The sequence below is a fragment of the Primulina huaijiensis genome, chromosome 8, assembly GCF_012295235.1.
Source record: "Primulina huaijiensis isolate GDHJ02 chromosome 8, ASM1229523v2, whole genome shotgun sequence".
Taxonomy (NCBI): Eukaryota; Viridiplantae; Streptophyta; class Magnoliopsida; order Lamiales; family Gesneriaceae; genus Primulina; species Primulina huaijiensis.
In genome coordinates this window covers 20402072-20425952 of record NC_133313.1, presented here as the reverse complement: position 1 = coordinate 20425952, position 23881 = coordinate 20402072, and the positions used below count along the sequence as shown (strand labels likewise).

General features: G+C 31.5%; 3 protein-coding genes across 8 annotated transcripts; 1 reads left to right on the top strand and 2 right to left on the bottom strand.

Moving 5' to 3' along the window:
* Positions 1-1185: 1185 nt before the first annotated feature.
* LOC140983429 (eugenol synthase 1-like) lies at positions 1186-2908 on the bottom strand. 2 transcript variants are annotated; one of them, XM_073450481.1, is made up of 5 exons: positions 2779-2903; positions 2418-2552; positions 1997-2225; positions 1681-1884; positions 1186-1599 (listed from the first exon to the last, which is right to left on the bottom strand). In XM_073450481.1, the coding sequence occupies exons 1-5, from the start codon at positions 2839-2841 to the stop codon at positions 1400-1402; spliced, it is 831 nt and encodes a 276-aa protein (XP_073306582.1). In that variant the 5' UTR covers positions 2842-2903; the 3' UTR covers positions 1186-1399. The 2 variants fall into 2 exon arrangements, with proteins under 2 accessions (XP_073306582.1, XP_073306581.1); XM_073450480.1 differs by having other exon boundaries at positions 1191-1599; positions 2668-2908.
* A 2685-nt stretch (positions 2909-5593) lies between these two features.
* On the bottom strand, positions 5594-9667 carry LOC140982587 (receptor protein-tyrosine kinase CEPR2-like). 3 transcript variants are annotated; one of them, XM_073449154.1, is made up of 3 exons: positions 9334-9667; positions 6113-8836; positions 5594-6030 (listed from the first exon to the last, which is right to left on the bottom strand). In XM_073449154.1, the coding sequence occupies exons 2-3, from the start codon at positions 8691-8693 to the stop codon at positions 5654-5656; spliced, it is 2958 nt and encodes a 985-aa protein (XP_073305255.1). In that variant the 5' UTR covers positions 8694-8836; positions 9334-9667; the 3' UTR covers positions 5594-5653. The 3 variants fall into 3 exon arrangements, with proteins under 3 accessions (XP_073305255.1, XP_073305254.1, XP_073305256.1); XM_073449153.1 differs by having other exon boundaries at positions 6113-8803; XM_073449155.1 differs by having other exon boundaries at positions 6113-8803; positions 9506-9663.
* A 10968-nt stretch (positions 9668-20635) lies between these two features.
* Positions 20636-23881, top strand: LOC140982859 (probable alkaline/neutral invertase D). Of its 3 annotated transcripts, none has more exons than XM_073449625.1 (5): positions 20636-20755; positions 21562-22013; positions 22117-22548; positions 22730-23288; positions 23401-23881. In XM_073449625.1, exons 2-5 carry the CDS (start codon positions 21591-21593, stop codon positions 23694-23696), a joined length of 1710 nt encoding a protein of 569 aa, XP_073305726.1. In that variant the 5' UTR covers positions 20636-20755; positions 21562-21590; the 3' UTR covers positions 23697-23881. The 3 variants fall into 3 exon arrangements, with proteins under 3 accessions (XP_073305726.1, XP_073305728.1, XP_073305727.1); XM_073449627.1 differs by having other exon boundaries at positions 20640-20755; positions 21573-22013; XM_073449626.1 differs by having other exon boundaries at positions 20668-20790; positions 21573-22013.

Here is a 23881-nt window from a genome sequence, read left to right as displayed (position 1 = left end):
CTTAATTTATTTTTGAGCAAATGTGGACATACTTACGAAGAACAAGTATGTATATATATATATCAAGTAGTACACTTATGAAATGCAAGTGTACGTAAAAGTATAACAAAAACTCACTTACTTGATGATAATCTTCAAAGATTTGAGGGAAAGACAACTAAAATTCGAACACGAAAGCTGCTGGACTGCGTCGAACCGGACAAGACTTCGGCTACTGCGGTGCTTCGAAAATGGACAAGAATGAGTTGCTGAAATTTTCAGTATGTTGTGAATGTTTTGTGCCTTCTTTTTGGTCATCATGCATGGTATTTATAGGCTCATGGAAGGGAGATGGAAAGGCTCTCATTCAAGGCCATTACATCCATGTTTATGTCCTTCTTGATGGCCTTAAACACCATTAACATGTTGTTATGACTCTTCAAATTCCTCCTTGAATTCATGGCTTAAATGTGGTTTAAAGGCTTGGCTTGTGTGGTTAATTTCAGGTCACAACAGAAAATTAATTGCAAACAAAATTAATTGGTCCCACATATGGCAACTTGAGATAACAATATGAAAATAAATGATAAATTGGACACCGAGATTTATGTGAAAACCCCCAAAAATTATTAGAATAAAAACTATGAGCAAGATGAAAAGAATTACATTATAATATTTTATGATGTACAACCACTCATTGTGTTTCCAAAGAGAACACGCTCTCTCTTAATATAGTAGAACAAACACATCACAAATAGTATAGAACTAAGCACTCAAATACTGTAAGATGAGAGAAATAACTCGTCCTTATGAAAACGCATATAAAAGCGCGTCTTCCGTCATGAATCATTTTTTCTATCTTTTATCCGAAATTTCAACATGCACATTTGCCATCATTTTGTCCTTCATTAATGCTGAATTTTCACATTCGCCCACAGAAAAAGCTCATGGAGTTCTAAGTTATGTGACATCCATCGGCCAATCTTAATATCCACCTCACATAAGATAAGTAGTTATTGGACAAATAAATTCATCCATTGAGGGACACCAAAAAACATTTGATAAAAAAGTGAGTCTGGGAAGAAAGATCATGAAGCCAAAACCAACAAATATTCAAAAAATTTGTTCCATTTGCTCCAATTAATTCAACAGTAGGCGTAGAATCAGAAATTACTGCTGAACTAATTGGTTGATTATAACTATTCCTATTCAGATTGCTTTTGCTTCATATAATGCAAAGAATTTAGGATCTGGTTCAAGTTTATCCTAAGGTTTCTTCATGGTACATGAGTTAATATTCTTTTCACACAATAATGTTTATTGTACATGATTCCATGGCAAACATAGTTAAAATCAATGGCTAGCCTTGGGGCCATTGTCCCATAAAAGCAACATGCATGCAGGATTCTAGAGATATCGTTCATTCAAATGCTGCCGAGGCCGGCTTTGGTGGATCGTGCAAGAAAATGTCGAGGAGCTCCTCAATTGTAGTGAATTTCAGGTCGGGGTAAGCCACAGAAGCCTCGATATCTTCCTCTCCGATCTCAAAATTCATCGTCACCCCTTTAACGAATACACTGTGAATAATGGACACTGGTATGTTGAGTGGATCTAGCAAAGCTGCACATGTGGTTTCGGCCTTTTAAAATATATATATTTTTTCAAATGTCTGAATGATTTAAGCAGGATCGGAAATCGTACTGTTTGAGAGTGTCACAATTTCTTGTTCTGGTACGTGAATCTTGCTAAAGTTCCTGCCCGTTTTCTTCTCCCACAGAGAGATCAATTCAAGCTGCGATATTATGTTGGTTCTTGGCCTGAATATTACCACCCGATTGCATGCTTTTGGATCGGTTGCCACTTTGATCGTATAAATCCCAATATCTTTTTCATAATTAAGCACAGCTATGTACAAGAAATAGAAAACAATACTTATAATATATTTTATGTAATAAGATTAACTAAAATGTGAAATAAGAAATACTTGAAGTTTCAGTTTAGTGTTATATGTACGTACCCTTAGCCTCACCAGTGCCATACACAGTAATCTCTTGCCTTTGGTCGTAAGGGCAGAGCAAATAATTAACAAAGTATGCACCAAAGCAATTTGCAGACACATATGTGTAAGGTATGTTTGCTTCTTCTATGGCCCTCCGAACTTTCTTCTTCTTGTCGAGAAACGCTTGAAACGGTGGCAACACGCTTATCCTATCTTCTTCGCACCCAAAATCCGATGGTAGAAACCTCTAAGAATTATAGCTAAAGAGTTGAGACTACAAGAAATATCAAGAACCAGTTGACAAGACTTCCAATATTTTAAAAGTTGAACTTTTTATCATATCGGTTTCTTGATAACCTAAACAAGAATCTTGGCTATGCATGCTACTGTTGACTGTTGATATCAGCTCTGAAAATAAAGAAATATTTTATACAAGTACCTTGATATTACCAGCGACTTTGATAGCCTCAACTATATTGATCTGGTCAAGGACTTGAGGATAAGCTAGCGCAGAAATCACCACATCAACTTCCCCAAGCGCCAAGACAAGCTTCTCATGATCGTCAAGTTGTCCCTAAAACATGCCAACATCGCCATCGGATCATTAGTATCACCGCCACCGCCAACAGCTAGAGATTTGATAAAATAAAGTGATCAGAAAACAAAAGATTGTATAGATGCATGTATACTTTCACTACGATAGCTCCTAAGGATTGAAACTCATTGAGCACTTCAGTATGGTCGGAATGAGGCCTAGAGTAAACATAAGTGGGATGTCCCAATTTTATGCTTGCCCTCACCATGTGGCTACCGATGTATCCACTCCCTCCGAAGACGAGTATTTTGCTCATATCTTCCTCCATTTTCTAGTACTCTTGCGAGTGCTTTGTATGTTATGATCTAAAGTTAATGCAGCACAACATTTAGAGTGTGAGCTTGTTTTTCATATATAGGATGTATCGAGTCTCAGACAACATGCATGGGGCTCCACCATCCAGCTACGTACAATTATTTCTCAAAAACATCTAATCTTTTAACAAGGATGGACAAATCTTCCAAACTGATCATAAGAGCAAATTAACATTGGTTAACAATCCTTAACAGACTGAAGATAGATTGAAATTTTAAATTGTGGGAGATAAATTTTGAAATTTTTTTATAAATAAAAATCAAATATTTTCTGTTAAAAAATTAAATTTAATATATATTAAAAAAAATCAATTGCATAATGAAATAAACCCCTTGACATTCACAAGAATCAGGAAATAGTCAACGATTCTATCACTGAACAAATTAAAGGACTTTAGTAAGTAAAGATCACCAATTACTGATCTAAATTGGATAGAAAAACATTATAACCTCTCATATTTAAGAGAGGGAAAAAAAACGTAAAATTCAAAAGTATGGGTTTTAAATATTATTAAACTATTATGTCCTTTATTGATATCTTTACCTACTAATTTGTCGTGTTTTTTATGACTTTTTTTTGGGAATATTTTATGTTTCTTAATAACTCAAACACATTTTTATTACAAGATTTATAGCTTTCTTTGTTTTTCTTGATTAATTATTTCCGCGTGGGAAAAAGGTTTAAAAGATAGCGATAAATAGAGCTACCATTTGCGATGTTTTGTCGTTATAGTTACGAGATATTGGGAAAAGGATCACTTGGCTTTGAATTTTTTATTAACTTGTCTCCAAGTCAAATTCACTTGGACACAATCTCTCCATAGTCAGCTAGCTGTCGGAGAGTCGTACACTCTCTGATCCACATTAGCATTAATCTAGCATTAATCTTAGAAATATGCAATTGAATAACATGTCAATGTAATAAAATCATTTATTCTCCGTATGGATTTGTTTTCATAACACTCACTGATACCTCCATTGTCCAGGATATTTCATTTTTTAACTTTCGTTCATTTTTTTTTTAAGAAAATGACATCTTTGTATATTTGAAATACATTTGATGAAGTCATTTTCTTAAAAAAAAAGTTGACCGAGATTATATAACCAATTTTCCCATTGTTGACCATGTTATGACCTAATGTTAATTCTAAAGATGTAAACATCACCGTTTGAAGATAGCAACTATAGATTTTCACATTAAAAAAAATTAAGTAAAAATTATTAATTAATAGATGATATATTAAATTGACCACTCTGCCAACACGCTAATAGAATAAAAGGAAATTAGAACGTCATTTCTCCCTTAAGACCTAAGAAAAATTTTAGATTAAATTAAATAAAGTACATAAATGAATTATCAGTGAAGCAATTAAGTAGAAATTAATCATTAATATATGATATATCAAATTGCAACAAGCATGTTTATAGAGTAAAAGGAAATTGGAACGTCAAAAAAAAATTCAATGGAAAAATAGCAAATTCACAAAGCAAACATTTTGTCCTAAGTCCACACATTTATGCAAGTACTGGAATTTATTACTTTATTAGCCCTCATCCCTAATTTCCTTTCCTACCAATAGCTATGGATGGATATAACACATTTCCATGAAAATTAATGGCAAAATATACAAATTCGCGAAGAAAAAATTTCACCATTCATCCACACATTTATGTAAGTAATAGCATTGTTCTAAAAAGTCCGCTTAAGGAGGCTTAAGCGCGTTTAAGCTTGAAGCTCGGCAAAAACGCCCCGCTTCGGAGAAAGCGGAAAAAAGCGATCAAACTGTAGTTTGACCGAATTAAGCATAATTAAGGTGTTTAATTAAGCGTGCTTAAGCACAATTAATCGCATCTATTTATTTTTTAATTTTTTTTATTTTGAAGTTATGTATTTTTATTTTAAAATAATAAATTAGGTTTATAATTTAGATGTTTATTTTTTAATTTTAATTATGCTTAAGCGTGTCTGATAATGATTTGACAAATATTTAACATTTTTAATGTGTTCTAGTTGGAAAACAAATAAAGATTGTAATTTTGATATTTTATGATTTTATAAATATGAGTATTAATGCATCAGACTTAAATTTATCATATTTATGTATTATTTTATCTATTTATTAGTTTGAGATAATTATAATTACACTAAAGATAAAATACGCTTTTTCACGCTTAAGCCTGTGCTAATCTCGCTTAAGCTTAAAAAGCTTGGAACTCGACGTTTACGCTTCGGGACGCTTCACGCTTTTTAGAACCTTGAGTAATAGAACTGTCAATCATTCCTAATTTTGTTCCATGTATAAACACATTTACATGAAAATTAATGGCAAAAAAAATTATATATTATAGATTTCTTAGTAGATAATTTCTTTAATTTAATTATATATATATGATTTTAATATGTTGAACACATATTATGCATATTCATGTGAATAACGATGAAGTATCACTCAGTTATTGGATGTGTAATTTTTCTATATTTCATCACATCCAATAGGTGAGTGACACCTCATCGAAGATAACATAAGTGTACACGGTAGGTGTGCGTCATATCAAAACTATATTATACATATACAATATAAAAAAAATTTCTTAGCTTATTATAATAATTGTTAGCTAAGTTGATTTTATAAGGTAAATATGAAATTTATGTTTAACAATTACCAAAAGCAGTACAATTTTGTCTGCTGAATGGCCTAAAATGCAACAAACCGAATAACAACGCACACAACACATTACTATCTACATGAACACCAAAAAAGCAAATCAAACACACAGAAAGGGCTTATCATCGTATTTCTCGAAACTGTCCGGCGACCTGAGAGTGCACGGTTCGGCATCGATAAGCATCTTTACAACTTCCTTCATATTCGGCCTTGGATTTGGAAGCTTTGCGGTGCAAAGAATGGCGATTTTTAAAACCTTTATCATATCATCTTGAACTAGTTCAGTGACCACCTTTGAATCAAGAATTTTTAGTACGTTCTCTCGATTGTTTAAATGAGCCGAAACCCAGTAAACTATGTCTTTCCCTTCTCCGTATTCTTCCTCTATAGGCCTTTTTCCGGTCACGAGCTCTAGCAGCACGACACCGTAACTGTATATGTCGATCTTCTCAGTTGCTTTGAGTGAATATGCCATCTCTGCATATGAAAACAAGTAATAATAATCAGTAAAATGGACTTTAATGTATATGAGTTCTAGAATTGAAGTAAATCAACTGGCCTGGTGCCATGTAGCCATGAGTGCCTGCAAAGCAACTGACATTAGATCCCTTGGGAGAAACTTGCTCAGCCAACTTAGCAACCCCAAAATCAGCGATCTTTGCTTCGTAATCCTCGTCAAGCAATATGTTGGTTGATTTAACGTCTCGATGGATTATAGGTGGGGAATAATCGTGATGAAGATAGGCGATTCCTTTTGCTGCACCAACTGCGATCCTATATCTTTTAAACCAATCGAGTTCTGGCCTGCCGACTTTGATTTCTTTGTGAAGTGCCTGAAACAAGTTACCATTCTCCATATACTCGAAAACCAAGAAGTTCGAACCTTCTTTCGTTAAACAGGCTAATAGCTTTAGTATGTTTCTATGCCTTATCTTTCCAAGAATCTCCATTTCTGCTGCCATGAGTTTCACTCCATTTCCCTTCCATATCTGCTTCACGGCTACTGTTCCAAAGCCTTTCTTCAAATCCAGTCGATAAACTTTTCCAGAACTTCCAGTCCCTATCAGATTATCCTCGTCTACGCTGCATATTTCATCTACGTCGATATCCACTTGTTGAAAGCTCTCAAGTTTCCAGTTTGAACGTTTTTCTTTCTCCACATCCACTCTGTTATCCATGTCAACCTCATTTTGCTTAAAGCTTCTGTAACTCACGAGCAATAAACCGAGTAAGATAATCGCCAGTGCAAATAGTATGATACATAACATAACAAGTTTACTTTTGATGAAATTCTTGTGGCCACGTTTCACATGACAAAGGCCCAAGTCCGTGTTTATTATCCGTCCTGTGCTTTTCTCCTCATCAATGCAAAGACCTTTGTTTCCAAGAAACGCTCTATCACCTGCGAACGCCAATAAGTCGGATGGAACTATCCCAGAGAGCTGGTTATTTGACAGATCTATAGATGATAACTTTAGCTTATCCAAGTTTCTTGGAATTGGGCCGATGAGAAGGTTTCTTGAAAGATTCAAAGAGTTTAATGAGACCATATTTGAGAGACTATCGGGAATCTCACCACTCAGAAAATTCCAAGCAAGATTTAAGTTAACAAGCCTAGGACAGTTGGCCAATTCTGAAGGTATTGTCCCAATGAGCTCGTTTTCTTCCAACTGCAGAGAATTTATCTGCTCCAAAGCACCGAGTTCTGATGGAATTTTCCCTGATAATTTATTGCCGTTCAAGATAACCCGTTCCAATAGCATAAGTTGTCCGAGTTCTTTAGGTATCTCACCAGAGAATCTGTTGTTTGACAGCATTAATTCGTTCAAATTCTTCGAATCTCCAATGCCTGGTGAAATCCATCCAGTGACATAGTTATCACTGAAATCCATCACTTGTACATTAGGAAGTGACCATATTCCATCTGGAATGGTCCCATTAAGACGGTTCTGATTGACTCTCAACCTTTGCAAAGGATTACATCTGGCGTATGAATCCGGAAATTCCCCCGAAAAATCGTTATCCAAAGCAAGCAAATTCTGCAAATTCCCATTTTGACACAGGTATCTCGGGAATGCACCAGAGAATTTGTTCTCAGATATGTCAATACTATTCAATGGCGAAATACGGCCAAGATTTTGCGGAAATTTCCCCGAGAAACTGTTTTTGTAAAGAGATAAGGCAAAAAGGTGCTGCATATCCCCAAATCCCACTGGTATTTCTCCAGAGAAGTTATTCTTGAACAGATGAAAAACTGTTAATTTTCTCAAGTTTCCAATCTCATGCGGAACAGTCCCATGCATTTGATTATCAGATATGTCGAATTCCTGTAAAAGGGTCAAATTTGCAAGTCCTGCGGGAATTTCACCGGTCAAGTTGTTCCCATAGAGCTCAATCTTGAATAAATTCTTCAACTTATATATCGAATTCGGGAAATTCCCAGATATCTTATTCTTGCATATATCTAACGTTCCCAATGCCTCCAACTCAAATATAGAATCAGGGATTGCCCCCCTCAAATTTGAACTAGCTAAATAAATCCAATACAGTTTCTTCAAATTCCCAAGACTCTCGGGAATTTCGCCCTCATCATAATCGTTGTCACCAAGGCCTAGTGAAACTAAACCAGACAAATTTCCAACCCAAGCGGGGAATGCACCGGAGAAATAATTCCCCGACAAATCAAGTCTCTCCAACTTGATCAGATTCGACAAGTCCGGTATGGTGCCATTCATGTTGTTACCCGTGAGATTCAAAACTTTGAGATTCGTAAGATTTCGAAACTCGCTTGGAATGATTCCAGAAAAAAGGTTAGATGGTAATACTAAAGAAGTGAGGCTTCGCAGGATAGAAAGTGAAGGGGATATCACCCCTGACAAGGACTTATTATCAAGAGAAATGTCTGTAACGAAACCGGTTTCTTGATCACAAGTGATTCCATAGAATTTGCAAGGGGAACCCGAATCCGAATCCGAATCCGAATCCTTCCATGAATCCAAGTAGTTCAAGGGATCAATGAGCTGTGACTTGAATTTGAGCAAGGCTTGCTTCTCTATGGTCATGCACATGGAATGATGGAAAAAAGACAAGAAAATAGTTAGAATTTGGAGGGAAAGGTAGGGATTCAATTGTGTAGCCATTTTCAAGAATCAGGAGGGTAAATGTGTCAATTCATGAGGGGAGACAAGTCCATTGAGATATCTCCTCCATTATTGCCTTGGGTGTCCATCCTTGGTGAGTACAGGGGTAGCTGAATGTACACAAACAGTAGCAGACATTAATTCTGTACAAGATTATATATATATTAAATAAATACATGTTACAATTATATTGCCGATCTATTTATTTAATGATTCTAAAGTACTCTGTGTCTGAGAAAGGATTCAGGTTATAAATGATACTATTTCCATCATTAACCTTAGCAACTGGTCAAGAAAATCCAGACCTCAACAGCTCCTGAACAATTCCTTTGTCAAAGTCTACATTTCTTAACGAAAAAGAAATAAAGAACTTGAAAAAATAAGACACTTAATCCAAATTCAGTTGAGTATTACAGATTACGGATAAACAAGATTATGTCTTTAAACAAACACAAAATAGCCAAATTCTATTTTGCCTGAAGAACCAAAAAAATTAAAGCTACCAGAAGTAAATGACAAGTGTTTATCTTTGGAAGAAAGAATTACAAATGGATAGTTTCATGTTTCTTCGGACAAACAAACGCATAACACAGAAATGATTTCAATACAAGTAGAAAAAGCAAGGTGATTAATTATGTACCTGTAATTCCTGTAAAAAGAACTTAAAATCTAAAAAAAGATTAATCCTTTCTTTTATTTGTTCGTAGTCAGCTGCTGCAACTTCTTTACAATTCTTTCAGTACTTCTGTGATCTCTACCAAGTAAAACTTTAAAAACCAAGGAATCCCACTAGGAGTTAAAGAGACAAGAACCTTTATGAATGGAGAAAATTTCAAGAAACCTGAGAAATATAGGGATATCAGAAGTTTTCCCACTAAAGGAAGAAGATGTAATTAATTGGGAACAAATGGAACTTTTCTTGAAACATTGTATTTAAGTGGAAGTAAATGATGACAGGAAAGACGATAGAAGTTCAAGGATAAGGAGGTGTGACATACATATTTTTTATATATATTTTGTTTATTTCGCAGTACTTACGTGTGAAAACAATATCTGAGCTCACTTTTTTTGAGGAGAAGAAAATGACAAATATGGTTTAAAGATTTATAAAATATGTTGTTGTAATCACATGTTTACATAACTGCCAAAAAGCAACCAAAAAAAAAATATTGATAATGAATTCTCATCAGTTCCATTTTGATAAGAAGAATTAGCTGGAGAAGATAGCAATTCTAAGATAAATATTTCACCCCTATGGTTAAAAACTAGCATAAAACATAATATAAAATGTTTGCAAAAATATGATTTCATCAACTGCTCAAATCAAAATATAAATTTCGCATGGATAAACAGATAATAAAGAAAGAAACAAATAGATATGTAAAATATTAATTAAGCTAAAAACTACTTTAAATATAAATATAAATAAATTTAAAAATAGGTAATTTAGAAAATAAAAAATTATAACAAACCCATGATTATTATTCGTGAATATGATTTTTTTTTGGTTATTATATGGAATTAATGATTTATTAGAATGCTGTTATATTGAAAAAGTAAGTTTAATGTTGAGTTTGTATTGTATATATATAGTGGACCTGCTGGAAAGAACACTATAAAATGGCACAAGCCGTGGAGGGGACAATATGGCTAAGTTCCACAATAATTGGTGGTAAGTTAGCCCCACAATTCTATTATTTGATATGATATCAAATTAAATTCCCATTTCATAAATACTTAATCTTGAAAGACAAATATTAATATAAATTCATGCATTTAAGTGGTAGAATAATGGCAAATGTTTTTCAAAAATAATACTAGTTTATAANCGCAGTACTTGTGTTTGTTTGTTTCAAGTGATGAGTAAAAAGAAATAGAGTTGTAGTATAATGGTACAAATCATATATATTCTTTAGAATGTTGCACGACGTGCGTAACGTGTTTGTCTTGTTCGCAATTTAACCCTAAAAAATAAAAATTAAATAAACATGGATCAATATCCAAATCACTAACTTTAATTTCCAAATTATATATATATTTAAAATAAATGGAATTGATTCACTTACACGCTGTATGCTTCGATTTTAGCCACAGAAGTCTCCAACTTGTTGATCCCTCCATTTCTTCTGCGCAAGTGCTTTCTTTTCATTTCTGCAGACCATTACTTGATTATGCATGTGATCGATTAGTTAGCATAGAAAACGATGGAGGTTTGGGGTTGGTTTTTTTTTTTTTCAAGAAAAAAAAAACTACTCCCTCCAAAACTTGAGCGACCGGTCAATTTTCTGGTTAGGTTAAATAGTTATTTTACATATTATATATAATTGAACACCCTATAATTTAATGCTTCGAAACGTAAAGTATATGACTCCGACAAGAAACTAGTTATTTCATGATAATTAATTATTAGTAAAAAAATTCGGTTTAGTTCTGACTTATTTTGGAGACAATTAATTAGTTCATGATAAATACAATATTCATGGTGCAATAAAATAAAAGTTTATGTACCACACACATACCTCATATATTTTGTATTAATGATAGTAGTTGGATTTGAGTGAGGGCAATACCCTCGTTATAGCATCTCGCTAAATATTTTAACATGAAATTATTAATCATATAAAAAATTTTGTGAGACAGTTTTACGGGTCAATTTTGTGAGACATGTCTCCTATTTGGGTCATTCATGAAAAACTATTAATTTTTATGTCAAAAGTATTACTTATTATTGTAAATATGAGATGAAGATGGTTGATCGGTCTCACAAGATACGTACTAATATATATAAATATATATATATATATAGTTGTAATAGATGACATAGAATTTGTTGATGATAGCATTAAAAAACTTGCGAATGATTAACTTTGTTTTCTTATATATATTATTATATGGATATATATATATTCATAAGACAAGTCATTTTCTCCACAGTTAGTAATAATTAATTAAAATATCAGATATGTTATAATGTGAATGCATACCAACTAAATATTTTCGCCTATATTCTTATTGTGTGACAAAGAATATTAAAAACCACATTTTATTGATGAGTGATTAATTTTATATATTATTTATAAATAAAAACACAATAGAAAAAGAAGCACCACGACACCACCAACTCATTTAATTATTATTATGAATAATTTATTTTACTATTTAATCAGATTGATATCTCAAAGTTTAATCTTATCATTCTTTTTATATAAATATAAATATATATTTATTTATATATGAATCGAGTTGATNAGTCTGATTATAATTAATTAATTAATTATAGAGAAAAAAGTGGCCAACACCTTGTCGGCATATGGGTTGACTAATTGACCTAAATAGACCAGGAATAACAGGCCCAGTAAAACGTGGGCCAACATTAACTGGACACTGAATTCAGATCCAACATTCATTCATCCCTTGGAATCTGACCTGTCAGTGTGAAATCCACTCAGTTATCCTTCCACCTTTCCCAACGCAAATTTTAAAATTTCAGGATTGAGTTTATTGTACATGTTTATAATAATAAATAATATTTTTTCATTATTGACTCAAATAATATATACGATCTAATAAAATTTATTCATAAGATCGTCTCATTAAAAAATTTGTGTATATTTTATGATAGCTTATTAATAGAATTTATTTACTGCAATATTTCTATAGCATAGACTGAAATATAAGTGCACTACTGATTTTTTCTTAAAAAATATTTATTTTGTACCATAAATTATAAAAAAATTTTAAGAAAATACACATAATTATGACAAGGGATGCCTGAGGTGCATGCACCCATTGGGAAATTTTGTACCGATAAATAAATCATAATGAACCCATTAATTCTCGACAGAATGGGTGGGGTCAGATCATGCCTATGGTGTTTCCGATGCAAAGATATCACCAACGTTAGTGAGATACTATATTATTAGTTGTCTCGATTATGTACTAACCCATATTACGTGCTTATATAATATTTTTTATTAAATAAAAAAGATCGAAATTAGAATTAAACATATAACTTGATGTTTGAGAAACAAATAATCTATCTGCTAAGCATCACGTGAGACACAGTGTTAAAAAATACATTCAAGATTTATTTGGTTCATTTCATTTTCACAGTTGGATGTATTGGTTTTAAATTGGATGTTTATGTAGTTTATTGTTTTGAGAGAGTTTTGCAAATGCTGAAAATCGTAAGAAGTGGTGAGTGAAATGATTTGTTAAGAGATATCAGGTGTTGAGGGATATTATAGGGGTATAAAAACAAAAATTTGGTGAAAAATCACCATGACACAAAGAACAGTTTGTATATATTGTTTAGATTTAATAAGATAGTAAAAGATTTGTCATATTTTAATTTTGTTTGTCTCAAATATATAACCATATTTGGCAAAAAAAATTTCTAATATTTTTTATTAATATATCTATATTTAATTTGGGATCTTGTGATTAACTAACTGCTAGAAAAATAAGTGATGAGCCATGACCCAAGTTGATTATTTGCTTTAATTCAAGCCCAACAAGTTGATCCAGTCATTCTTAGTCACATAAATCACCTTATTAATAATTGAGGCCCAAAAAGACAAGGGCCCATATAGTATTTTAAGCCCACGAAACTCTTAAAACATCAATAAATAGATACTCATATTCTCAACTCTCGCAATATACTACTCTATTCTCTCTAAAGCTTACCGAGCAATCACTGAATCGAGTGTCGAACTGTCTACACTAGAAAATTCTTGGCGCCTCTGACTTTGATTTGTGACGTAAGAAACAACCAACAAACATCGTTCCCAAGATCATCCACGATTATTTTAACTTACTCCTTTCCCGTTGCCCAGGCTCGGATACAGATCCGAGCTCGTGGTGTGAACCTATAATTATCTGATAAGCTACCTATGCTAATGCCAGTTCCGGCTGATAGTAACTAAGTATTCTTTTCTTATGTAGATGGATTTTCTGTGTGGCCATCTTACCACATGATATCAATTCTAAAAACAAATTTTACTATTCGATATATTTATTTCTATCATATTTTACCTCCTACATTTCAGTTCAAATTTGGAAATTTTCAGTTTCAGGTTCTTCGAAAAATATGTATTTTTCCGTTTTTTATGGATGATATGCATCGTATGTGTCACAACCCAATAAAATGAATGACGATGGATATGCAAAATCAATTTATAGAAACATAAATTTATCAATATTTAACTTCAACCTTCATTCTGTGGCCTAACTGGAATAATGGAGATGTTGCTTTTGGTCCACTTATAATAAGAAACAACTTGTACATTATATAAAATGGCTACTACTCGTGAGTCGTGAATCACAACGTATAATAATACATATTTTGAATAAAGTAAGAATCAATCAGACTTATTTTGAATTCCATTTGTCGATTGCTTTATGAAACCGAGGCCCTCAAAGTTTCACGATATTGATTTCCCACTTACTTAATAGTCTTCGTAAATAGAAAGTTTTATTAAAAATAGTTGTACTTTTTTAAGGTATTATAAAAAGTAATTGTATTACTTTTGCTATGTATTTGTAAAATACGACGGGTACTGTTTTTTTAGTCTCGACTCGTATACATTATAATTATGGTTGGACCGGGAAAAAAGAAAAATAGAAAAATCTTAACAGCCAGTGTATGATTAATTTATTTTAGGCAAAAATTTTGTGAGACCGTCTCACAGTTTATTTTCGTGAGATGGATCTTCGACCAGATTCAATTTATGAAAAAATATTATTTTATTGTATCAAAAATACTACATTTTATAATAAGTACGAGTCAAGATTAACCCGTCTTACAAATATAAATATGTGAGATCGTCTTTAAAATCTAAGATACCGACTCTTATTGGATTTATGTTGAGTACAGGATGTATTATGTCGGCTTAAATGTCATTGGTTAAGTCATTCTTTTGACGTGAATATACATTTCCTAAATTAGAGATTTAGATAGGGAAAAAACGAAGTCTTTTTAAATTTAATAAATAATAAATTCAAACGGCTGTTCTCTAGGATAAAAAAATATTTCATTTTCTCAAATTATAATCATTAATCATAACAAACTAATATTCGATAAAATAGTAATTTATAATATATATAATTATTTTTTATTCATATCATAAAATTTTATTATCTATTACTATTTTTTACCTTTAAAAATTTTTAAAACATGTATATACATATATATACACTAGTATTTAACTCGTGCGATGCACGAGATGATATTATTAAAAATTAGTGAAAAATGAATAAATATTAAATTGAAAAAAAATAATATAATTATAAAAAATAAAAATAAAAACTATTTTTCGCTAATTTTAAAAAACTTTCTTAAATATAACATATGTCGATTAATTTTTTTGGTTAATAATCACTATCATATATCAAAATTTTAGATTGTGTTAGCCAAAGGTAATGACATGATGCTTATCGTGTTTAGTGTATTGATGTCGACCACCAACCTTAATACATATTTAATTCTTTAATTTTCGAGACGCTATATATTATTCTTTTTTAACATGTGATAAAAAAAACTATTTTTAAATTACATTCAATAAAATTAATGAGAAATACTTTTTTAAAAATTCAGTAATTTCGTCTAAATCCACATTCACAAACAATTTTGTGACATGTCATGTGTTGAGTGGGTCTCATGTGAGACCGTCTCACGGATCTTAATCTGTGAGACGGGTCAACCCTACCCATATTCACAATAAAAAGTAATACTCTTAGCATAAAAAGTAATACTTTTTCATGGATGACCCAAATAAGAGATCTGTCTCACAAATACGATCCGTGAGACCGTCTCACACAAATTTTTGCCGTCATGTGTTTGACACATTTGAATGATAACAATAATTGTTTCATCAATATCTTTATCCAAATAAGTTGTGATTTTATCTACAAAATCTCTTCATAATATACACAACAATCTATTATTCCGAAAGAAAAAAAATTATGTATAAATCAGAAAATTTATTTTATTAGCATTTACTATGTGTATTCCAAAACAATGTCAATAAATTTTATAAGGTCTCTTCTAATAAGATGCGTACTTTTTTTAGAATTGGTTTAATCATTTCCATTACGGGACATTTTATACTATCATGTATACGTGAACTTTGTAATATAGAAGAAAATTATCACATTAGTAATATGTAATAATTAAAATTTTGTACAAATAGAAGAATAATATTTTTTACTTCTCGATCACGAAAGACAGATTTCAAACTTAATGTCTCGTTGTTCTCGTTGTTTCCATATGTAGGTAGTTCATAACAACGAATAAATCTAAATTTAAACGAACATTACATCTTGGAATGATTCAACTCATATATGGTCCTGAAAAGAGAAGTCATTTCCGAATTCAATTTTGGAGTAGATAAATTTAGTAAGATAAATAAAATAAAATTGATTTATAATAAAATATGAATGTTGTATTATTTATAATTTAAAATTGAAATAAGATATCCCAAGGGACAAAAATTATACATTGGATGCTTTTGAGAGAATTATATCATACATTAACTCTTTCAAATTATGAAAATCTCGAATTGCATGCATTGGATGTCAAATATTTCTGATTATTGTGGATAATATACATGTTTATTGAGAATAATTAATGTCCATTTGAAACTCTTTTGAATCTATCTCTTTTAATTTTCTTGTACTCTCTTATTTGAATTTTTAAGAAGACAATTCAAGATATACAATATACATATGATTTTGGAAGAAAACTGCAATACATTAATTCTTTCAAATTAAGGTAATTTCGAAATGATATGCATTTGGGGAAAAAAAAATTATGATTATTAAATGGTAATTTAATGTCCATTGAAAAACTTTGTTGTAGTGATAACTTTTAACACTCAACTAATTTTATTTTTAGAAAAATTAAATAAACTAATTAAATATTGTATTTCTTTTTTAGTAAGTAATTTGGGCAGGAAATTACTTAAAATAACAAAATGTATTTTTGAATGATTCACCTCATGAGTGATACTGAACATTGCAATCATTTGTATTTTAAATTTATTTATACAACTTTTAATTAACTTGATTGATATAATCAATACAAAAATTTTAATATAGTTACGTTTTCAATAGAGTTTAGTTTCAATTTGAGTAAAAAAATAAAAAACATATAATACATAAATTACATTTGAATTAATATAAAAATTAATTAAATTCAAAATTGAATTAAATGAATTGATATAATCAATGCAAACAATAATTGAAGTGATCATTTATTGCAGTACACATAAGTCAATATTCATTATATATCTTTATTATTTATATATATATTATTCATGAGTGATGCTGAATATTACAATCATTTGTATTTAAAATTTATTTATAAAGTTTGTAATAAAAATTAAATANACCAACACAATATAGTTTATATAAAAATAAAAATACAGAACAAGCACACATCGCATACAAGATTCGATAATAATTATAAAAATTGAAATAATATGTTTTCTCAGTATTCCATCTTGATTGACTTTTATGTGAAGCTTTTCCTTAACGCTATACTATCTTAATGGTAGTTTTTTCCGCTAAGTTTCATCTTGTTATGCTTAATTCATCTATGAAAATATATGTTAGATGAGATGTCGTTATAATGAGGAAATATAAAAATATTTAGTATTAGTGTATGTAAAATTAATTAAATATTTTTATTGTAAGAACGATGAACATATTATTTTGTAAGATCAAACCCTTATAAATTTATTAAAAAAAAATTAAAGATATTATTTTAAAAATAGATTACAAGATTATGAAGGCTGTTTTAATGCATGATTAGTTGCAGTTTTTCAAAAAATTTGCGTACATATTTAGGATTTTAATATTAATATATTGTTTTATTCGACATATTCACGTCACAGCGAAATCGCTTTGTTTACTCTCTAATATTGATCAATTTGTTAATAAATTTGTTAATAAGTTGCTCGTACAATTTCCCCCCTCATCCACAACCGACGTTCTTCCTCATAAAGATTCGTGAGACCGTATCACAAGAGACTTACTCATATATTTAATGTGTGTGAGGTGAATATAAAGATAATTACCGTAATTGAATGACATATAAAAACTATACCATAAAGCTAATAGCCATAAAATTTATTGCAAGTGGCAATAATTTAATTTGACGGAGACGGTTCGAATTTTAGACATGTTTTTTTTTTAAATAAAAATAAAAATTCCTTTTACCATCTTCCTATTTTACTTGCCAAGTTTGAGACTTTGACAGCCGCCCAAAAATAAAAAATCGCTAAACAACAAAATAAGTTTTTATCAAAATAATATAAAAAATGCTGTATAAACGTAAATCTGTTTTTATTCATATTAATATATACAATTACATACAATACATTACATGCATAAAAATGAGACATTGCTCCAATAGTTAAGATTGAGAGCATGAAACCAATTAGCTGATTTCAAGTAGTTCTCCTAATTTATTTAGCTAGACACATAAGTTGTTTTTTGTAATTTCTTTGTCCGAGATAAGCAAGTTTTTTGTTCAATCCGCGTTAGTAGCACAAATAGTTACATTCTAGTCTCATTTCCTCATGTATGTTGCTCATGCTTTGAATCCCCTTCCAAACTTGTATTTGATCTTCAAGATGTTGTATTTACAGGCTTCAACAATGATATATACGTTAGATACAAGAATATGACTATTTGGAAAGTTTATGTAATGTTTCTGATATTAAAACGGTCATTTCCGCATTGCTGCATATTTTCCCAAGCCTAAATTGGTTATTGAATTTTCTCTGGTCAACTGGTTCAGTTCTGCTCATCTGCTAAACTGGGCGGTTTTGCTTTTCTGCTCAACTGAAAATGGTCAGCTGAACCTGCTCAACTAAATCAAACTGATGAGGTATGATTTCATTGATTTAAGCATGTGCAAAACCAGTAGTTTCATTATCATTTATCATAATCTTACGCTCCGATTCAAACTTTGACATGTGAATATGATTTGTAGATCATCATCTTAGCTTCGTAATGCATACTGAATCGTTTCATTGGATAATCGAGCTGATCAAGCTGACCAAAATTCCGCAACTGCTTTATGCTCAACTGATTATTGTTTTCGTGCAATCAGTTTGATCTTGCAATCATCGGTTTGCCTTGTAGCCCAACTCACGTGATACACAACTTGTACCAAATTGAATTTTCTATTTATTCGTCTTAGCGACCGCTAGTTTGGATTGCTGAGCTGTGATATATCATAAAAAAATCAAAGTTTGTTAGATTTTCAGTTTAGCTAAATTCGAGTTTCAGCTTTCATCTTGAGTTGACAATTTCGCAATTGAGTAAATATGTTAGAAACACAATAACAAGTTTTGTTATCATCAAAATCAAGATTTTTAAAGTTTCTAAACTTCACTTATAATATATTAATATACAAAATATAATCGTTTCTTAAGTAAGCATGAGTCATGACCCATGCTAGGGATTAACATACACACAACAATAATTAAAATGAAATTCATGATATTTTAGCTTATTTTATTGATGTCTCAAATCTGGAATGAAATCTAATTTCAATATTTTCTTACTCAACTACAAAAAAAAAAAAAAAAACCATTAGATAAAAAAATGTGTAAAACAACCAATGCAATATTATAAGGGTAAATTAGAAAAAATCTCTTATTATATATTAAATTTAAAATTTAGCCTTATATCAATAAAGTTTGATATGCATTTCCGGATACCCAAAAACTTTATCACAAAAATTTTTGTGAGACGGTCTCAAGCATCAATTTCGTGGGTCAAATATCTTATTTGAGTCATCCATGAAAAATATTACTTTTTATTGTAATATCGGTAGGGTTGATCAGTCTCACAGATAAAGATTCGTGAGACTGTCTTACAAGATAAATACTCGAACTTTATTTACACTCCCTAATTGACATATTTACTTATTTTTAAATTATTATTTCACTATGTACCATATATATATATATATATATTCATGTTTGCATTTGTTATTATATTCAAATAAATTGATATTCAACTTTCTCATCTCAATAAAGATTATGTCTCTTATGAAACGGCCTTACGTATCTTTATTAGTGAAACGGGTCAACCCTACTGATATCCACAATAAAAAATATTTTTCTTTGCATAAAAATTAATACTTTTCATGGATGACCCAAATAAGAGATCCGTCTCACAAAATACGACACAAGTTTTTGTCCTCAAAATAAATTAGCAAATTTACTAAATTAAAATTCATTCCAAAATAATTAAAATAAATTTATTTTGTTACAAATCATTTTTAAATAATAATAATGTTATATTTATACGACCAATAAAAATAATTTATAATTTTATTAATAATAAAAATTAATAAAAATAATTATTTTTATAAAAATATTACTTAAATAAAATTTGATTAAGTAAATAGAAAAGTGATGATAATTTAACTAATTATATAAAAAGCTGTTAATAGTAAATAATCTCAAATAATTATTTCAATTATTTTTTCTTAAATATAGAATCAAATAATTAATAAAATAATACTGGAAACAATAATAATAACAATAAATGATATGAATAAATCAATAATATAATAGTATTTATAAAATAATAAAGAATACACTAAAAAATTAAATAATATAAATAAAAATATTTTTATTAATAATATAAATTAATAAAAAATTTATTATTTTATTCGATATGTTTAAATTGAATATTTGTATTTAAATAATATAAAAATAAAAGCAAAATTGGTTAACAAAAAGTTGAAACTAAAAATTAAGTTTTTTAAATTATTAATTCACAAAAATAATATATGTGAACTGAATTATAATTAAAATATGGAGAGTAAGATTTTTTTTTCCAAATTTACGAATAATATAATTTAAATTTCTTTTTATTTGATTTTAACATATTAACATTATAATCTTTTTCCTCTTGCTTCAGTGGTCTATAAAGTATCTGCTTCCGCGTTCATGGAATTTTTTTCCTCTCTCCTCCATTTTCGCCCTTTACTATCTCTCTTGTTTGCTCCTCCGGCAATCCCACCGGCCGCCGCTGAGCTGGTAAATTCTCTGTACTGTATCATTCCAGTGCTCAGGTATCCATATTTCTTGAAGCTCGGTGTGTGTCTACTTGTGTACTGTGTGTTTCTTGATGTATGTGAACGAATTGATTTGGATCTGAGTTGTTTCTGGAAGTTTGTCTATTATTTTTCAGAGACTCTTGTAAATCTCGATGCTTTGGTCAACACTGTTTTCCTCTATAATCATCTGTAATTTGTGGTTGTGTTTTCATATTTTACCAGGCTTTAATGAGCTTATTCTGCGTTTTACGGATGTATGTAATGCAGATTGTTTATTTTTCACCTGCTTGCGAAAAATGTAAAATTTATCCACTTCCCATTTTCCTGGATATATTTTTCGTGGTTTCTTTCTTTTCATTTACTTTAGTTTGAAATACTAAGACTTTGGATAAATTGAGTGGTTGGTAGGATTTAACATTTCCTCCTTTAGAAACGGTTAGCTTCGGAGGTTGATTATGCTGGCAACGGCTGCTTTGCTTGTTGATGAATCACATTCTATTGTTTCTTGCATCATAATCTAGTACTGGGTTTCGAAAGCTCACCAATTTTGGGTGTTATACCCACATATGCGATGTCAAATAATCTGATTCCTGTTTAATCTAGATATCTTTGATGTTTATAAGTCTCTCGACTGCGCTTTCTACTTAGTGCAGCATCCTGGCGGAGTAAAGAATAGTGGCTGAGACACATGGCCTTTTAAGCATTTTTCTCCATTATCTTCTTATATCACTCGTGTCCTCTATATATCGATTAAGGTCCGAGAGGGAATGCTACTTCTTGTTGTAGAGGATATTCAGGTTTAAAAGAGAGAAATAATGGATGAAGTGAAGCTTATTGTCGATGTAATGAATGGTGGCATGGATGGTACTAAAGAAACTGGACTTAAACAAGTGAGTTCATATTGCTCAATCCCTGATTTCAATGACTACGATCTCTCGAAGCTGCTTGATAAGCCCAGGTTAAACATAGAGAGACAGAGATCTTTTGATGAAAGGTCGCTAAGCGAGTTATCGATTGGTCTGACAAGAGGTTTAGAGAACTACGAGCATGCACATTCACCGGGACGATCAGCGCTGAACACCCCTGCCTCATCCACTCGGAATTCATTCGAGCCACATCCAACAGTTGCTGATGCTTGGGAAGCCCTCCGCCGGTCAATGGTCTCCTTCCGGGGACAACCAGTTGGCACAATTGCTGCTTTTGATCATGCTTCCGAGGAGGTTTTAAATTATGACCAGGTAGAAGTTATATTAAATTTTCTTGGGTATCCATTCGGATTCGGATTACTCTGACATTACATGAAGCCAACAAAATTTTTTTCCATCAATTTATGGACTGCAGGTTTTTGTTCGAGATTTTGTACCGAGTGCACTGGCCTTTTTAATGAATGGTGAGCCGGAGGTAGTTAAGAATTTCCTGTTGAAGACACTTCAACTTCAAGGGTGGGAAAAAAAAGTAGATAGATTCAAGCTTGGTGAGGGTGTCATGCCTGCCAGTTTCAAAGTTCTTCATGACCCCGTCCGGAAGACAGATACAATAGTAGCAGATTTTGGTGAGAGTGCGATTGGAAGAGTTGCACCAGTGGATTCTGGTTTCTGGTGGATAGTTCTTCTTCGTGCATATACAAAATCCACTGGAGATCTATCTCTGGCTGAAACACCAGAGTGCCAGAGGGGACTGAGACTTATTATGGGCTTGTGTCTGTCGGAAGGATTCGACACATTTCCAACTTTACTATGCGCTGATGGATGTTCAATGATTGATCGTAGAATGGTGAGATACCTTAACACCCTTACCTTGATAATATTATTCAATGCCTGTTTTAAGAATCAAGAAACCATTTTGGAATTCAAATATATTGGAAACATTATCGTTGAACTTAAGTTAATGATCAACACTTACTGCCACTTGCATTTAAAAACTTGTATTCTTACGCCATAATTTAATTTATCAGGGAATCTATGGATACCCTATAGATATTCAAGCACTCTTTTTTATGGCACTGAGATGTGCTTTGGCAATGTTGAAGCCTGATGCAGAAGGCAAAGAGTTCATTGAAAGAATAGTGAAGCGCTTGCATGCCTTGAGCTACCATATGAGAAGTTACTTTTGGCTTGATTTTCAACAATTGAATGACATATATCGCTACAAAACCGAAGAATACTCCCACACTGCTGTAAATAAGTTTAATGTGATTCCAGATTCAATCCCTGAGTGGGTGTTTGATTTTATGCCAACACGCGGTGGTTATTTTATTGGCAACGTGAGTCCTGCAAGAATGGATTTTAGATGGTTTGCTTTAGGAAATTGTGTTGCCATATTATCGTCCCTTGCCACTCCTGAGCAATCTTCTGCTATTATGGACCTTTTTGAAGAGAGGTGGGAGGAGCTGGTCGGCGAGATGCCTCTAAAAATTTGTTATCCAGCAATCGAAAATCATGAGTGGCGAATTGTAACTGGCTGCGATCCAAAGAATACAAGATGGAGTTATCATAATGGAGGATCTTGGCCAGGTCCTTTTACCACATTCTCTTAATTTGCTGTCATAAATAAATAATTATTTGAGAACTTTTGAATCCTTTAGTTGACACGTTTTTTACTAAATTATATGCATCTGGGGACCAGTGCTTCTATGGCTTCTAACAGCTGCCTGCATTAAAGTTGGACGCCCACAAATAGCAAGACGGGCAATTGATCTTGCAGAGAGCCGTTTGCTGAAGGACAACTGGCCTGAATATTATGATGGAAAACTAGGAAGATATATTGGTAAACAAGCTAGAAAATACCAAACATGGTCAATTGCTGGATATCTTGTGGCAAAAATGATGCTGGAGGATCCTTCACACTTGGGAATGATTTCTCTTGAAGAAGACAAGCAAATGAAACCTGTGATCAAGCGATCTTCCTCGTGGACGTGCTGAAAACTCAGTGAAGAATCATTGCATCGAACAAAGTAATAGTAAAGAGCAACAAAAAGTGAGACCCCCTATTTTGTTTCTTTATCAGAGAACGATTCCTCTCGTGGTATCTCTTATCGTAGGTGTGTACTATATGATGTCATGCAATACTACCACATGTCGAAGTCTGTTCATATTTGAAAAGAAAA

Coding starts and splice junctions, on each gene's coding strand:
- LOC140983429 (XM_073450480.1), bottom strand. CDS start 2,841: ATGGAGGAAGATATGAGCAAAATACTCGTCTTCGGAGGGAGTGGATAC. Junction 2,226..2,417: donor AAGTCGCTGGTAATATCAAG/GTACTTGTATAA, acceptor TATAATTCTTAG/AGGTTTCTACCATCGGATTT. Junction 1,600..1,680: donor AATTGTGACACTCTCAAACA/GTACGATTTCCG, acceptor CCACATGTGCAG/CTTTGCTAGATCCACTCAAC.
- LOC140982587 (XM_073449154.1), bottom strand. CDS start 8,693: ATGGCTACACAATTGAATCCCTACCTTTCCCTCCAAATTCTAACTATT. Junction 6,031..6,112: donor TCATGGCTACATGGCACCAG/GCCAGTTGATTT, acceptor TTTCATATGCAG/AGATGGCATATTCACTCAAA.
- LOC140982859 (XM_073449625.1), top strand. CDS start 21,591: ATGGATGAAGTGAAGCTTATTGTCGATGTAATGAATGGTGGCATGGAT. Junction 22,014..22,116: donor AGGTTTTAAATTATGACCAG/GTAGAAGTTATA, acceptor TATGGACTGCAG/GTTTTTGTTCGAGATTTTGT. Junction 23,289..23,400: donor TAATGGAGGATCTTGGCCAG/GTCCTTTTACCA, acceptor TCTGGGGACCAG/TGCTTCTATGGCTTCTAACA.